Source organism: Erythrolamprus reginae, chromosome 1 (assembly GCF_031021105.1).
Source record: "Erythrolamprus reginae isolate rEryReg1 chromosome 1, rEryReg1.hap1, whole genome shotgun sequence".
NCBI lineage: Eukaryota > Metazoa > Chordata > Lepidosauria > Squamata > Dipsadidae > Erythrolamprus > Erythrolamprus reginae.
Genome location: NC_091950.1, coordinates 327,231,951 through 327,249,957, shown reverse-complemented (window position 1 = coordinate 327,249,957; position 18,007 = coordinate 327,231,951). Strand labels below are relative to the sequence as shown.

Here is an 18,007-nt window from a genome sequence, read left to right as displayed (position 1 = left end):
ATATTGTTCAAGAATTGTTGAGGAAGGATTGTTGGTGAGGAGTTACTGGCAAACGCTTCCTCCACAATCTGTCAAGACTCCTTTGTGGCCTAAAGTCTGCTGGGATTTATCCAAAAATCATTAAATTTGTCTAAAACAATCTTTTCCTTAAAAAGCAACAACAGAATTTTAAATCCCTGTGCCTTCTTCTCGGAAAATGGATAGGTTCCATTTCCTTGGAAAAGGATTTCCTCTGTCTATGTTTTGCTGAAAAGTTTAATAAATCCATCAACTTTTCGGCAATGACATCCACGTTAGCAAAAACAGAAGCAGTTGTTGAAAACACTCCCCTTAGGGCTTAGCCTGTGAAGGGGTGGCCTCAAAAGTTTTAGCAATGGGTTCTCTGCCCGGTTGCTTGGTGCGTGTAGCCATGGCGGGCGTGGCCTAGTCAGCCTCCTGCACTATGGCAGAAGGGTGCATTTTTGCCCTCCCTGGGCTCTGGAAGCTTTCCTCAAGCTTGTTGGAAGATGAAAATGGCCTCACCAGGCTCTGAAGGCCCTCTGGAGGCTGGAAATGGCCCCGAAAGTGAGTCTACCAGAAGTTCTGAAAGTTTGAAAATTTTCAGCCTTCCTGAACTCCAGAGGTTCGGGAAGGTCAGATATTGGCCTGTTTCCAACCTTCCAACCTAGGCGACCTTTTTCACCCTCCCCGAGCCTCTGCATGCACTCTGCACTTACCTGCATCCAAAACAGCCCTCCTGGGAGGGGTGGGGTAGGATGAGTAAGACCAGCCAGGAGTGGGATTTGGGGGTTCTCTGAACTGCACACAATCTTAGCTAGTGGTTCTCCTGAGCCCCTGTGAAACCCAAGCAGCCCACCCCTGGCTTTATATGAAGACTTTGTCTAAATAAACAGCAAGAGTTATTTTTACAGAATCCTTTCTTTAAGATACAGCACTAAAAATGTCGCCATTGTTTGCAGTTATAGCACTTGCCCTCTGGAATAACATTGCTCCCTTGAGATCTGTTTGGCTCCCACTTTGACCATATTTAGATGAGCCCTTAAGCTCTGGCTCTTTTCCCAGACCTTGGGCTGGAGTGGGTGGTGGGCCTCTGGAGGGTTGCTCGGTTTGTGAGATGATGGCTTGTTTCCTCTAGACACCCTTTTTTTTCTATTGCATGGGTTGGTTTACTTTAAATTTAGCGTAACGTACACCACCTAGGGTTGTAATGTAATAACATTACACTTTACAAATTAAATTAAAGTCCGTACCTCCGAAAAATGCACTGGAAGGCTTTGTCCATTTTCCTTGGCAACGGACTGCATAATCTTCAGGGCCTTCTTGGCTTTTTTGCGAGTGATCAGCCACCGTGGAGATTCAGGGACCAGCCTGCCAAAAAAAGGGAGACCAATGAGGAAGAGTCAGCAGCTGTCAGCAGACTAGATGTATTGCCTGCAAGAATGCCAAAACCTCATCAGCATCTTAATGAGTTCTTAAGCCTTTCAGTTCTTTCCTGGCACTCACAGTTGCTTTCTCCCTCCTGAAAACTTCTTTTGTGGGTGAAAATGACTGTTACAAACCTGGCCCCTTTGGTCCCTTCTTCTGTTTTTTGGGGGGGAATATCCTTCCTAAAGTTTTCATACTTTTGCGTGTTAGTTTGGTTGAGATTGTTAATTATATTGTGGATTCCTCCACCCTGCTTTCCTGAGACAACAACATAGCTACTGTTTCTTTTCATGACCCAATAAATGGTATTGCATATATGGTGAAGAAAACCAGAGATCCAGCGCATTTGAACTAATGAACTAATTTGAACTGATGAATCTAATATGCCAACAGTAATCTAGAAGTTCACACTGATTATTAAGTGACTCATACCCATAATTTGATGACTCTGAAATTCTATCTAGGGCTGACAAATCCTTTATAATCAATAAGTTTTATTATATGCAATCAGGTTGTTGTTAACTCCTTGTGATCATATAGATACAGGGGGTGGACAAAAAAATGGAAAACACTTGACATGTTCAAATCAATCAAAACGTGACATATTTTAATGTTTTGTTTTGTTTTTAATTCTGTTATTTGATATGTTTTTTAAAACTACCTTTTTTTTAACAGAAATTTAAGGAAATTGGTTATAACCTTCTAGAAATGGCAGACCTCTCAGACTTTCAAAGAGGCCAAATTGTTGGTGTTCGAATGGCTAGTGTAACAGAAAGTGCCTGAATGTTTGGCATTTCAAGGGGTAATGTCTCAAAAGTAATGACTGCTTTTGAAAGAGAAGGGAAAATGTCCTCAGCCAAGCACAGGTCTGGTCGAAAGTCAAAGTTGTCTGAGAGAAACCATTGGACTATAAAGCGAACTGTTAGAGCGGATCGCAAGACCACAGCTCCTAAAATCACTGCAGAGCTCAATAGACACACACAGAACCCAGTTTCCACAAAAACTGTTCAAAGGGAGCTTCACAAATCTGGATTGCACGGAAGAGCTGCAATTAGAAAACCTCTGCTCTCAAAGACAAATGTTTCAAAGCATTTAGAGTGGTGTAGAAACCACCAGAAATGGTCTCTCGAGCAGTGGCAAAATGTGATTTTCTCTGACGAATCATCATTTACCCTTTTTCTGACCTCTGGCTGTGTTTACGTCTGGAGACATCCAAAAGAATCATTTCATCCAGACTGCCTTCTCCCAACTGTCAAACATGGCGAGGAGGGGGGGTTCAGTGATGATCTGGGGTGCTATTTCTTGGAAATCCGCTGGGTCAATGATTTCCTTTCATGGAAGAATTAACAGCCATCACTATTTAAGAATTTTGGCCGACCAAATTCATCATATGGTTCAAGAACTGTTTCCAGAGGGGGATGCCATCTTTCAAGATGACAATGCACCAATTCATAGAGCAAGAAGTGTTAAAGAATGGCACAAGGAACATTCTAATGAAGTTCAGCATCTCATCTGGCCACCACAATCACCAGACCTCAACATTATTGGGCATTTGTGGTCGATTTTAGAGATCCAAGTAAGAAGTCGATTTCCACCACCATCGTCTCTAAAAGAACTGGAGGGTGTTTTAACTGAAGAATGGGCTAAAATTCCTTTGGAAACAATTCACAATTTGTATGAATCAATATCTTGGAGAATTGAGGCTGTATTTGCCGCAAAAGGTGGAGCAACATCATATTGAAAGATATGTTGATGATTTTTCAAGGTGTTTCCATTCTTTAGTCCACCGCCTGTAGTTTCTCTAGGACAATTTGTTCCTAGCCTGGTCCTTCAAGTCTCCCAACACTTCACCTATGGTCACTGTAATTGAATACATCTTCCGTGCTGCTGATCTGCATCTTAATTTTCTCTTTCTTTGTACCTTTTCCAATATTAGAACTTTCTCTATAGTGTCAGGTCTTTGCATAAGGTGTCTGAGGTTTGATCATTTAAGCCTGGTCATTTATGCCTTAAGTGAAATCCTGGGTCGATTTATTGGTTGATCTTGGCTGTGCTATGCTCAGGAGGGTACCCAAATACCAGAGGTGGGCTGCTAAAGTGGAACGGTGACGTGTGCTTGCCCCCGTGGCTCTGAGTGCTAGCAGAGTCCAGTGCAATTTTGCTACTGCACCCGTGTTTCCGCGTGGTTTTTTGATTCCACATGCAGGCTGTTTTTCACCCTCCTCGGAGGCTTTCCTGAAGCCTGGGTAGGATGAAAAATAGACTGTGTTTAGTTCCTTTCCAAACTTCTGGTAGGCCTGTTGGGTCTGTTCTTTCCCATCCACAGCTCCAGAGGCTTTCCTGAAGCCTGGGGAGGACAAAAACGCCCTCCCCCATCCTTTGGAAGGCCAAAAATCAGATGGACAGTGTACACATGTATGCTGGAACTGACATAGGACAATGCCTTACGTGCCCTCAGATAGGGCTCCATGTGTCGCCTGTGGCACGCGTGCCATAGGTTCACTATCATGGTCATAAGAGCTTATCAAAGTTCAGCTTTAAATAATGACTGAGATTCAGACAGAGAAGTTGTCTTAAACACAAGAATGATTCTCAGCTTATTACAATAACTCATTTTAGCTTTCCTCCATCTAGTGCCATTAATTAAGTGTTGGACTCATAGTATTCCTAATTTTGGGACGTGCTTCTCTGAAGGTAAACCGAGAGTCCAACTTCAAGAAAAGACAAACTTGGGAAAGGCTCTTTGGCAAGAAACAGCTGCTATTTGTATTAAATATATATTCAATTTTATTTGATTAGTCAATTGACCATATCAAAGCAAAAATAGCGAGCACATGGGTCATCATAAAACTGCGACTCATCATAAACACTATACAATAGTGTAAACTGGTTAAAATAAAATAAAATAAAATAAAGGGAATTTAAATAAATGAGTTAGAATGCAGTATAATAAGCTAAAATTAAGTAGTAAAACATGAAAATATAACTCATGCAAAGGTTTACATTAAAACAAATGTAAGATACTGGTATAAAATATTCTTAAGTGAATTCATCTCCTTTGCATGCCACCCCAATATGTTCTATAAAATGTGTTCTCATCTGGACAGCCCTGACTATAAACCTAACAGTTCTAGAAACTACATACTGCAAAAAGTATTCATGAATGCATCAGAAGGTAATTTTGGGGGTGAGAAGGAAAAAAGGAAAGTAATGGCAGAGTTACCAGTAATATAACAGGAAAAGAAAGTTGGGGAGTGTGGTAACCAGTTGAATCCCCTGCCATGTGGGAATCACATAAGCAATTCCGGGAAGAATCACAACTCCGAGTGTGAAGAACATCTGTATTACAATTCCAACGACCCGTCGGTGTTCCGAACCAACCAGCTCTGTTACTGAATTGACAAAAAGATAAACAAAAAAAACCTTGGTGAAAGATAACAAGAGATCCATTATAAAAAGCCTAGCTGAAGCAATAGCCCATTCTCCCAGTGTTTTATGCCAGTGGTCCCAGGGGTGGACAGCCAGGCAGGACGGGGTGGAATGAAGTTCCATCGGTGGAAATGAAGCAGCGTGCTTAGCTCCAGCTGACCGGTGGCAGTCACTTCCTGGATTACCAATCTCGGCTCGGCTCTCTCTTTTTCCCCTCCTGCTGCTGCGCGCGCACCTCGCTTTTTTCCTCTTTCCTCCTTCCTGGCATCGGCCAAGCTTCCCTCTCTCCTGCCCGGCTCCCTTCCAGCCTCACGCAGCCACTTCCTGAGGCCAGGAAGGAGGAAAGAGGAAAAAAGCGAGGAGTGCACAGCAGCAGCAGCGGGGGGAAAAAGGAAGGTCGAGCCAGGCCGCGCCAAAGCAGTCTGGGCTGCAGTCTTTTTCTCCTTGTGAAGCCCTCACTCCACCCGCAGCTGAGATGAAAAGGCATCGTGCAGCAATAATAACCTTGTGACTTTCCCTCAGCTTTCCAATATTTTTAAATCCCCCTTCCTATCCTCCTCCTTGGAAAGCGGCAGGGAGACCAGCACCGGCAGGAGTTGTGAGGGGTCCCTCATCTTTTCTCAACAGGTGATCAGCACCCATTCGCCTAGCTACCCAGCCTGAGGTGAGGGGGCGACTCAGGAAGTAGAGCACGGGAAACAGGAAGCAAATTGTCACCCCAGTGAGCGACACTGGTGAGGTTGTAAGTTGAGGACTTAACAGTTCACTTGAATGATGATGATCATTCAAGCCACTCCCACCTGGTCACATAGCTGGCAAGCCACTCCTACTCAGTCACATGACCATCAAGTCACACCCACAAAATATGCCACACCCATAGCGTGGCAGTAAAAAATTGGGCTGCCCATTACTGAGTGGTCCCCAACCTTTTCTGGCCCGGAGGGGGATGGAGGGGGGGAACTGGCCTGCAAGCGGTGGGCTGGCCCTCACCCGCATATGCCTGCCTGCAGGCAGGGTTGCCACTACTGCTAATACTGGTGCACTGTGCGTGCAGCTTCAGGTGTCTGGAATGATTGTGTGCACATCCCAGCGATATTTTGCATGCACAGGAGCAAACAAACCACCAAAACCTCACAGGCGCACATGTCCCCGCATGAGATTTTTGCTTCCTGCACATGCACAGAAGCAAAATGTCACTGGGATTCATGTATGTGCATGCCAGAGACCTGAAGCTGCATGCACAGCTCCAGTTTTGCTACTGGTGTGGCATCCTTATCTGTACCGGTAGGAACCCAATGCTGCCTGCCTGCCCTTTGCACAAGTCAACTGCTTCCAGCAGAAAAAAATAACAAACCATCCTTCATCAGAATGATGCCGTGGCAAATTTTACAATAAAATCTAATTCTACAAAGCTCCTTCAATAAAACTATTCATCTTCTCTATGTTGCCCCAGCTGTTATGGGGAAAGAACTGAAAGCCCACCATGCCTTACCCAGTACAAAACTTGTCATCCAGGTTCCCTTTCCAAAGAGTCCTTGTAGAAAGCGAAATATTGAAAATACAATAATGTTTGGTGCGAAAGCCACTATTAGGCCACATAGTCCTGCCCCAAAGCAAGAAAAGAGATAAATGGTGATTCTGCCAAATCTGTCAAGGGAAGCAAAATGAATGGATAAATAAAGAAGAAATGGAGCCAAGAGGAGGAAAAGATAACTTTGTAAAGCTCTAGTGAAATTTCTCTTCTTTTCCCAGATTATAGACCAGTGGTGTCAGATTCGATTCCATCCAGGGCTGCATCAGGGTTCTGCTTGACTTTGAAGGGCCGGGGTGGCATGGGCGCGGTGGATGTGGTTGGATGGGTGTCACTAGCATGGCATGGCCAGCTTCCCTCCCTTCCTCCTTCTCATTCCCATCTCCCACCCTCCCTCCCTCCTTCCTTCCTTCCTTCTTTTCTTTCTTCCATGAAATACAATTTTTTTTTTACTATTGGTTCTGTGGTGTGGCTTAATAGGCAGGGGTGGGCTACTGCCTGGACTATGGGGAATGCAGTTGGGTAGTGAAAATGGAGCTCCACCCCAGAGCACCTAATTTGCACTGAAAGATGTTGAAACAAAATGCAGGGTGTCCTGCATAAGCCCCGCTCACAGTGTGATAGTAAAAATTTTGGTAACCCTTCACTGTTGATAGGCATGGCTTGGGCATGGCAGAGGAAGGATCTTGCAAAATCCCCATTCCCTCCCTACTCTGGGGCCAGCCAGAGATGGTATTTGCCGGTTCTCTGAACTACTCAAAATTTCTGCTACCGGTTCTCCCGAATCTGTTAGAACCTCCTGGATTTCACCCCTGCTTCCTTCCCATCTTCTTTCCTTCCACATACTATATATACAGGGTTATTCAAAAAGAATGAACCGATTTCATGATGCATTGCTTCAGTTCTCAGGCATTGTCATGTAATGAATCAGTGACCATTTGAAAGAGGAGCTATCTAAGTTATGAAGACCACATTGAACAGCAGAAAATAAAAAATGATTGTGAGTAGAATACTTGTGACTTAGCTAGAGGTTTGTATTACTGTTCTTGTTACTGTATAGCAATAGCATACAGCATATAGCAATAGGACTTTTACAGCCCTCTCTCAGCATATTGTCCACAACAATCTGGGTCTTCATTTTACTCATCTCGGAAGGATGGAAGTCTGAGTCAACCTTGAACCGGCGGTGAGATTTGAACTGCTGAACTACAGCTAGCAGTTAGCTGGAGTAGCCCGCAGTACTGCACTGTAACCACTGCATCACTCTGGCTCTAAAATATTGCATCATGAAATTGGTTCATTCTCTTTGAATAACCCTGAATATATCCAACCAGATGTTAAAGGGCCCTAGTTGCCTACCCTTGATTAATATAGTACTTTGATACTTTGATTTGTTAGCAAATTACAACAAGAGATATCACACCTCCCCATATTTGAACACTTTAAAAAAGTATTTTTGTTGCAAAACATGAATGCAAATTTCCTTCAAATTTGAGCGTGAGGCAGGGTGAGAAAGGGGCGTGCAGTACATACAGATATCTCTTGATTTACAACCATTCATTTCGCGAGTGTTCAAAGTTATAATGGCACTGAAAATAAGTGAATTATGGCTGTTTTATCACACTTACAACAATCACAGCATCCCCATGGACATGTAATCAAAATTTCGATGTTTGGTAATATTTATGACAACAGCAGTGTCCAGGATCATTTTCTATGACCTTCTGACAAGCAAAGTCAAAGGGGAAGCCAGTTTCACATAACAACGATGCCACTAACTTAACAACTGCATGGTTCACTTAGCAACTGTGGCAAGAAAGGTCATAAAATGGGGCAAAACTCACTTAAGAACTGTCCCACTTAGTAAACATTTTAGGGCTCAGTTGTGGTCACAAATCGAAGACTACCTGTAAAGTATTTCCCCCTCCATCTACATAATGCACAACATAGCCTTTTTTGTCATGGGAGATAATGCAATCCATAAATAAGTGTTCAAAAGGCATGGTTACCTGTCCGCAGCGTATCCCAGAACAAACCCTCCTACCAGAAATCCCATATTGAGTATAGACTGAGTCATGTCTATTATCCACTTGTTCTCACAGACAAGGTCATACTGCAGAAGGAAGTGTAAAAGTACAGTAAGTTTCAGTAGAGGAACAGTTGGCTTTAGGCCTTGAAAAAAATAATAGTGTTACTGTTGTTTTAATGGTCCTATCTTCCTTTTTCCACTCTCTTCTTTCTTAGAGATGTGCAGCTTGTCATCCAGTCATCATACTAGACCCTTGTGCTTCAATGCATGCATTGGTTTATAAAGTGATATTCCAATTTTCCAATATATTGGTGGCGCAGTGGTTAGAACGCAATACTGCAGGCTATTTCTGCTGACTGCCGGCTGTTTGCAATTTAGCAGTTCGAATCTCACCAGGCTCAGGACCCAACAATCTGAGGAACCAGATTGTTGGGAGCAATATGCTGACTCTGTAAACTACTTAGAGAGGGCTATAAAGCACTGTGAAGCGATATATAAGTCTAAGTACTATTATTATATGAGAGAGGGAAGTAAGTAAATTAAAAAAGATAATTAAGAATGCACCACCAGTGATAATATCCAGTTCAAATTTACATCCAAAAAGGATCTCCCCACCCCAAAAACACAAACTTCCCTGGTCTATTAAAGTCATTCCAGAGTCATTGATGATTGATGTATGGGCAGGGACATCAAGGGCTGTGCATATTCATGGCTGTCACATATCTGTGTCCATCTACACAAACCTTCACACTCAAAAAACCTCTGTGCAGTAATCTCAGTGCATTTGAGATGACATAATTTTTCATTGCGTTAAAATTAAACTAACAATTTTGCCAGATCAATGTACTGCAGACCAAAAGAAGATGTGCACCATCATCATATGCTTATTTGGGTCTCTCCAAATATACAAAATTGGAGAGCTCAAAATCAACATTTCTGCTAGTGTCAATAATGGGCAGCTCAATCCAAGGGTGAACAAGTGGGGATAGAAGATCACCTGTAAGCTGTACCTTGTTTACCTTTATGATATGGAATGATAGGAAAGCTGCATTAAGGAAAACAGATGATGTAGTCGACAAGCCAAGAATATGTGTTGCATTAATTCCTCTTTTCCTACGAATGTTTCTTGCCTTTCATTTGGAAAAATGAGGAAACAACTCGTATTCCAGGAGGCAGGATCTTAGCTCAGGATTTGATGCAATATCCTGGGAGCAGTGGTGGGTTCCTGCTTATTCGGACCAATTCTCTAGAATTGGTAGTGGGAATTTTCCCCCGCTAACCAAACTGGAAGCAATGGCAGCTGAACACCCAACCAAACTGGTCCTCCATCTTGAAATCCATCGACCGGGGCGACAGGGGCGTGTGAATGCGCACACACAAAATGTGCACTTCCTGTGTGACCCCAAACCAGTAGCAAAGGTAAATAGAACTCACCCCTACCTGGGAAAGTTATGTCCTGACAAAATATTCGGGATTTTTATGTTGTTTTATTTTATAAAGTCACCTAGCTGTCTGATTTTTCAATGAATGTTAATAGAATAGGGTAGTGGAATAGTGTTGATGAATCATTATGAAGTCATAAAACATTTATAATAGCATTTTGACAGGAAAGCAAAATGAATAATGTCCAGCATATAATGCAAATTAATTTAAATTTAAAGTGTTGGTAATGACCTTTAAAGCCCTTCATGGCATTGGACCAGAATACCTCTGGAACCGCCTTCTACCGCACAAATCCCAGCGGCTGATAAGGTCTCACAGAGTTGGCCTTCTCCGGGTCCCGTCGACCAAACAATGTCGTTTGGCGGGCCCCAGGGGAAGAGCCTTCTCTGTGGCGGCCCCGGCCCTCTGGAATCAACTCTCCCTGGAGATTAGAATGGCCCCCACCCTCCTTGTCTTTCGCAAGTTATTCAAGACCCACCTATATCACCAGGCATGGGGAAACTAGGATATCTCCCCCAGGCTTTCTTATGTTTTATGTTTGGTATGTATGTGTTGTATGGTTTTAATTGTTGGGGTTTTTATATAATTTTTATTATTAGATTTGTTCCATTGTTATACTGTTTTTTATTGCTGTTGTGAGCCTCCCCAAGTCTTCGGAGAGGAGCGGCATACAAATCTAATAAATTGAATTGAATTGAATTAATTACAACGATCTGCATTGCCGGCATTAAGAACCTGGTGGTGTGAATGTGCTCTGTGTTTTATATTTTAATGTAAGGTGTATGTAACGAGAATTCCCTAAAATAAAGTAGCAAAAAAAAGAAGAAGAGCAGAATGTATTGATCATTGACCACATCACTAGATTTACTTCATAATTTGATTTTCTTAAACTTAAGCAGGCTTTCTTCCTCTTTTCTCTAGTATGAATACCAGTAGCCATAAATCACTGAGAAAAGGACCAAAATTGAGACAATGTGGAATTATGATGACAGTTTTTGAATCCTCCCAGCTGAGGGTTTATGCCCATGGTGCCAAATCTATGGTACATGTGCCAGAGGTGGCACTCAGAGCCCTTTTGCCAGCTGGTCATCATGGGCACTGGAGAGCTGGAAATAGCCTGCAAAACACATCGGCCAGCTGGTTTTTGGCACTCTGGTGCGCATACATGCAAGTGTGTTCCAGTTTGGGCACTCAGTGCCGAAAAGGTTCACCATCACTGGTTTATGCCATTTAAAAATCACTATTTAGATGGACTTTGATTGCATGGGCTAAACTGATTTTTTTAAAAAAAAGACTCATAAAGAAGATACTCCCAAGGAAGACGAGGTAATAAAGAAAATCTTAGATTGTGCAGAAATGGATATGATGACAAGACGGCTGAACAATCAAGAAGAATCAGAATTTTATATTATTTGGAACAAAGTTTATATATGGATAAACAAAAAGAAAAATAAAATTTAAATGATATGGAAAGGTGTAAATATATTAGAACTATTTTTTCTCTTTTTATTATAACATTTGAATTATATAAAACAAAATTCTTCTTTTCATTTAAATTAGTATGTTGATTTTATGAATTATTAGTATATTCTTTTTCTGTATTAAAATAGATTTCTAAGATAAGTGGGATAATTATAACCCCAACTGTATGTTAAATGTATGTATGTCTGTTTGTCATTTTTATGAAAATTAATAAAGTATTTATTTAAAAAAAAGAAATCCCATTGATGGATAACAATGGACCCATTGCCTTACTAGAGATGTTTATTTAGGTCAGAGTTGCTGGCAAAAGCCAAGTCCCTGAGCCCAGGTGCATGAAAGACCAGTTCAGTTCCTTTTGTTTTCCAGGAATTGCGGAGAAAGTTGCCCACTTACAATTTTCTAAAATAATACAGAGCTAAATAAACGAATGATCTGGTTTAAATTAAGGTGGCTGATCTTTCTAATGCTGATAGAACAGCTTTCCTGAAATCACAGCCTCCAAATGATCTTTAGGCCAGTAACCAGCCACAAATGTAATGTGATAGGATTGGTACTGAATGCTTTCTGTTGAATGTATACATGATCAGTTAAATTTATTTTTAAGTAAGAAGCGTTTGACTCAGAAACAATTGTGTTTAACTATTTTAGCATTTAGCATTTAGACTTATGTACCGCTTCACAGTGCTTTACAGTCCTCTCTAAGCAGTTTACAGAGTCAGCATATTGCCCCCAACAATCTGGGTCCTCATTTTACCGACCTTGGAAGGATGGAAAGCTGAGTCAACCTTGAGCCTACTGAGATTCAATCTGCCAAACTGATGGCAGCCAGTGATCAGCAGAAGTAGCTTGCAGTACTGAACTCTAACCAGTGCACCACTGAGGCTCTTAATATTCCATTACTCTTATTCTGTCTGTCAGAGCTGTCATCCATCACTTGCATGTATGCTTTGCTAGATCTGCCTCTGCCATGTGGGGAGGGAGCTATGGGAAAACGCTGGGGAAACCGAAAGTGATATTTGTGTCGTCCCGAGATATCCCAAGGCCACAGACCTGGGAATGGATCGCAATGCCTATCCATTTACCTAACCGTTGCAGGGACAGTTCCCAAAACATCTTCAAATATGACTAGATATTGCAAAGATAACAGGGGGTTGGAATGGAGAAAGGAAAGTTAACTAGTGCTTCAGGGGTAAGGTAGGTTGTGAGCCACCCCGAGTTGTTGTGAGCTGCCCCGAGTCTTCGGAGAGGGGTGGCATACAAATCTAATAAATTATTATTATTATTATTATTATTATTATTATTATTATTATTATTATTATTATTAATTAATTTATTATTTATTTATTAAATTTGTATGCCGCCCCTCTCCGCAGACTCGGGGCAGCTCACAACAGCAACAGAAAAACAGTGTAAAATACAAATTCAATAATTAGAAAGCTAAAAACCTATAATTTTAAAAAAACATTTACACAACATACCATACATAAACAGTATAAGCCTGGGGAAGATATTTCAGTTCCCCCATGCCTGATGACAGAGGTGGGTCTTAAGGAGTTTGCGAAAGGCAAGGAGGGTGGGGGCTGTTCTAATCTCAGGGGGCAGCTGGTTCCAGAGGGTCGGGGCCACCACAGAGAAGGCTCTTCCCCTGGGACCCACCAAACGACATTGTTTGGTCGACGGGACCGGGAGATGGCCAACTCTGTGGAACCTAATCGGTGGCTGGGATTCGTGGGATATTATTATTATTATTATTATTATTATTATTATTATTATTATTATTATTTATTAGGGGTAAGCCTCCTGAATAGGACTGTCCTGTCCATTTTAATGTGCAACAAGTTAAGAAAACCAATCGGTGGGTTCCTCTTGCTTCATTTCCTGTTTTCTCAAGTGTCGCCTTGCCTGCAAACTTTTAGATCCGACTTTGCTACTGGTTACACTTGGCTTTAAATAAAAATAACATTTTCACTATGAATGGAATTGAGGGTTTTTCTTTCCTAAGAGACCAGGCTGGGACAGGTCTGACACTGTCACAGTATCTGAGGACTGTAAGAGTCTGGATAGGGAAGAAGAGGCTTTGGTCAGAGGTGGGCTATTAAGGTGGAACGGTGACGTTTGCTCGCCCCCGTGGCTCTGAGTGCTAGCAGAGTCCAGCCAATTATGCTACTGCACCTAGGCAGGTAGCAAAATTGTGCATGGACACGCAGGTGTGCCTGTGGTGCACCTGTGTGTCTGCGTGTGATTTCACTACCTGCCCAGGTGCAGTAGCATAATTGCGCTGGACTTCACTAGCGCTCAGAGCCACAGGGGCGAGCACACATCACCGTTCCACCTTAGCAGCCCACCTCTCGCTATGGTTCAACCTGGCCAACAGGGAATGTTTATGAATACTCTGGATTTGGAATCTAAAGTGTTCTCACTTTCGGTTCTGAATGGACAGTGCTCCATTGAAGTTTGATGCATAATTTGGACTCATGCCGGATTCATGATTCATGCTTGAAGAGTAGGTTACATCTATGATGGGTTGGGGAGGAGTGGCTTTGCCCAATTACTTGTTGTGTAACAGTTGTGCTCATTTTGAGCCTGGGAGGCTCTGTTTATGGTCAGTCATGACTTTCTCATCTCCTGACTGGATTATTGCCCCATGTACTTGGGGCTACTCCTAAAGGCCATCTGGAAGCTTTAGTAGGTCCCGAAGGCAGGATGTGAGTAGTTATGGGTGCATAAGTAATTGAAAGGCTGCCTTTCCAAGAACATATGCCTGTTCCATTGTCAAGGTATGCTCCAGGTTCCTTCTTTCAAACTTTCCACTATGCATTGGTGGAAATGCATATTTTACACAATAGCTTTCTGCAATTTTCTTTCTACTTACTATTTCTTTTATGACTGCATTGGTTTTTGGTTTTGTATGGTGCTGATAGGGTTTATTTTGGTTGTTTATAAGTCATTTCTTTTTATTATTCTATTAGTCCATTATGTTTTTAGACATTTTGTGAAGTCCCTGCCTAAGGGGAAATTGCAGTAAATAGTGTATGGATTGCTGTGGTTTCTTCTTGCCTCTCATGAGAATCCTATAAGCACCAGTCATAACTGGGGAGGCCAATAGCTACTATTTCTAAATAAATAAATAATAAATAAATAAATTTCTAACTTTAAACAAATGTGAGAGTCGTTGCTTTCTTTTTAAATAAATCACTGTGTGGGTTGACGTGTAGCCCAATATTCTGTGCAATCTGATACAAGCCTACTTAAAAGTAAACCCCAATGCATTCAGTTAGACTTACTTTTGAGGTCACAGAGTGCAACAGTATGTGGGAAAGACCTTGAAAAACTGGGCCAAGAAATGCTGCCAAAGGAACGGTCAGATAAGAGACAGCCTAGCCCAACATTTGTAGAGTGGCTGGGGCAAGGGGAAGAGTCCCTCCCACTCAGGCTGTAAAGGAGACAAATGAGAGGATTGTACTTTCAGGCTTGCAAGAAGATTCATCAATGCAGCTTTAAATAAAAAAAGAATTAGCTTATCTGGCTGTGATTCCTACCCATAAGGCCAACATAAGGTTGCAGCCTTACGATATAATCTGAAGGCTCTTCCCTAGTTAATTGAACTCAGGGCTGCAATTTTAGTAGTCTGGGAATCTCCTGAATTAATGACCATCCATAAACGGCAAATGAGCTTCCATCATAGCTCACATGAGTACATCCCCTTTTCTCTTTTCTTACTTTTCCTCCAGCCCCTCCAGCCATTTAACATCCAATTGTGTATTTCCTGACCCTTGAAAGCTGTTTCGCAATTTGTTGACTTGCAGCCCATGTCAAACAACTGAACTGGTGCTGTAAAATTCATTTTGTCTAAACTGCCTAGGTAGTTTTAAGTAATATTTATTTATTTATTTTTATTTATTTATTTTATTTCTTTGTTTTGTCAAGTATGTATTGGTGGTATACAAAGATATAACATTATTTATAAACATGATACTAGTAAGAGGTATCATAGTTTATGCTTTGCACACTAGTTACGTCTTGAAAATGTGTTGATTGAGAGACTAGCTATTGTTTCCTCCTTTCTTTCCAGTCTCATATTTTTGCCGAGGTTGCACTAAAATAAACGGTACTGAACTGTCCTGAAATTTGGTGGGAATTTAAAAACTGAAACAAAATGGTTTAACTTTAGCTGAGGCTAGCTTCCCATTTAGCTCAATCAGTATGTTCTATAAATGATAGCAGTTCTTCCAGGACTCAAAGAAAGAGATCTCAGCTGTCATGTTATACGAACCTCCTGAAAGGGAGATGTTGGGGAAATAATTTATTGCCTTTGACCTGTTTGACTAATAACCTATTTTTTTTAAAAAAAAAATGTATTCAAATGAGAAATTACATCTGATTCATCTGGAGGACAAAGGCAGAACTCTGTAACTGAGACAGTATTGTCTATTCGTGCAAATATGTTCAATTTTCAAAGTTGTTCTCATTCCTATATTCAAACCAACATCTATAATAGCATTCCTCCATCCTTCTCTGTCTTTTTTCTCTCCAGCTATAACTTATTTCTAAACGGCAATGAAACAAAGCTATAATATTATCCATGACGCTTTTACACTGTGTAGAAAATAGGAAATGAACACTGTTTAATCCAAATACCAAATCTATTTTTATACTGCACAATGTGTTACCTTATATGCCAAATATGTATACAATTTATTGACCTGCATTAATAATAAACATTTGTTTAATTTTCTTTATGCAAATAAACCTATTTTCCTGGATAACGTTGCCTTTACTTACCTCACTGGCAATAGTTGAGTGAGGGTTTTTGAATAACCAGCCGGTCTGACATGTAGTAAATGACTCGCCAGAAAAGTTGTTGGTAAGATGAGCCAGGGGATCCGTACAATTATGCCTGGTGTTATTCCACTTTATGTCATGCCTCTCACATTGCGAAGAGTTCACCAGGCTTGAGGCTTGAATGGTGATGTTGTATTCCTCTTCAAGTGTCCATTCACACTGCTTCTTCAGTTCAGATACATAAGGGTTCCTGCACCAATACTGATCGGGGTCTCGTCCCAAAAATACAATCCCAACAAATAGAAAGGAGAAAGTAACGCCAGTCTGACACAGGAGGAAGAAGATCTTCTTTTGAAATTTCCCAAACTCTCCAGCCTGTTTTAAAACCTCATCAAAAGACGGCATTGTAAATTCTAGTTGCTTACAAACACACACACATACACACACAAACGCCGGCACTAAGTTGGATGAATCCAAATGATAGTGGTGGTAACTTTTTTCCAACTTCGTGACTATATAATGAGTATTTCCTATAACTCATACATTCTCTTTCTCTCTCTTGCTTTCCCCCTCTCTCCCTCCCTCCCTCTCATTCTGCCTCCCTCACAAATGTCACGAAGTAATATAAGCAAAGCTGGGACAGATCAAAGTTTCATTCCCTCCTCTTTTTTTTTTCCTCTTTCATTCTGAAAGGCTCACACACATGTGCACACGCAGCTATTACGTTACTTTGGCACAATGTGTACACAGCACAATTTAGGATTGCACGATGAATTTGGCACACCTACAACCCCAAAGAGGACTGCGTTTACGTATTTCTTACATGTTTTCCTGCAGAAAGTATGTATTAAAAACCCTTAACACTTTAGTGACCAACAATTAGCAAACGGGATTTAAAGCAGAACTGAAGATCCAGTAAATATGCTCAAAAGGGCAATGTCAATATGTCATATGCTACTACAAAAATTATGAAATGAATCCATAGAAATCTATTAAAAATCTATACAAATCAACATTTCTTCCTTCCCTGCATTTAAAGACAATGAAGGGGTGATGGTTTTAAGAGAAGGAGAGATGCCCAGAATAATATTCTTTCTTTGGGAGGGGAAATTAATTAGATTTTTCTACTAATTTACCCAGGTACACCTACATAAAGCTATGAATTATTGATCAGTAATCAATTGTCATGTTCACCCCTTAAATAGACAATTTTATTTATTTTTATTTGTTTATTTATTAGATTTGTATGCCGCCCCTCTCCGTAGACTCGGGGCGGCTAACAACAATAATGAAACAACATGTAACAACAAAATGGAATTCAAATAAAGTTAAGAAACATAGCCTTAATGAACTTACATAACTTGTAAGCCACCCAGAGTCACACTATAGGAGAATGGCCAACATCCCAGCAATATAGGTGTCTCTCATGCTCCGCAAGGAACCCCGAACCTCAGCTCTTAGGACTCCCAGAACTAAACTGGAACCAGTACAGATTTGCCCTGGAGGAGCAGTGGAGAAGAGAGGCACCAGTCAGGGGTCTGGGGGCCTTGAAAATCCCCCAGAGAACCATCAACAGCCTCTTGGCTATCAGCTGACAGAATGACTCTGGGACAGTCATGATCAGATTGATTGGAGAGATTGTGGATTGCTGGGATGACAGCATCTAAGCATTTGTACTGGAGAGAGGGAAGAAGAACTGAGCTGGGTGAGTGTTTGGCCGATTTAACAATAAAGAAAAAAAATTAAAACTTGTAAGGAACTAAAAGGCTTCAAAATTGACTGAACGGCTATCTAGCAATTGGAAATACCATAGAGAGATTCAAAGGAACAAGTTTAAAAGCCCAAACTTGAGGATATTTTTATAATTGGATTTGGTGGGAGTTAAA

General features: G+C 41.3%; 1 protein-coding gene across 1 annotated transcript in view; it reads right to left on the bottom strand.

The window, feature by feature from the left end:
- SLC22A3 (solute carrier family 22 member 3) overlaps positions 1-16,747 on the bottom strand; it is a 43,323-nt gene extending 26,576 nt beyond the window's left edge. Inside the window, exons 1-5 of the mRNA XM_070733805.1 lie at positions 16,122-16,747; positions 8,395-8,498; positions 6,347-6,501; positions 4,649-4,817; positions 1,251-1,368 (exon numbers count right to left, since the gene is read on the bottom strand). Coding sequence (XP_070589906.1) covers positions 1,251-1,368; positions 4,649-4,817; positions 6,347-6,501; positions 8,395-8,498; positions 16,122-16,526 — 951 coding nt within the window. The 5' untranslated portion in view covers positions 16,527-16,747. The remainder of the gene's footprint in view (positions 1-1,250; positions 1,369-4,648; positions 4,818-6,346; positions 6,502-8,394; positions 8,499-16,121) is intronic.
- Between the last annotated feature and the right edge of the window lie 1,260 nt (positions 16,748-18,007).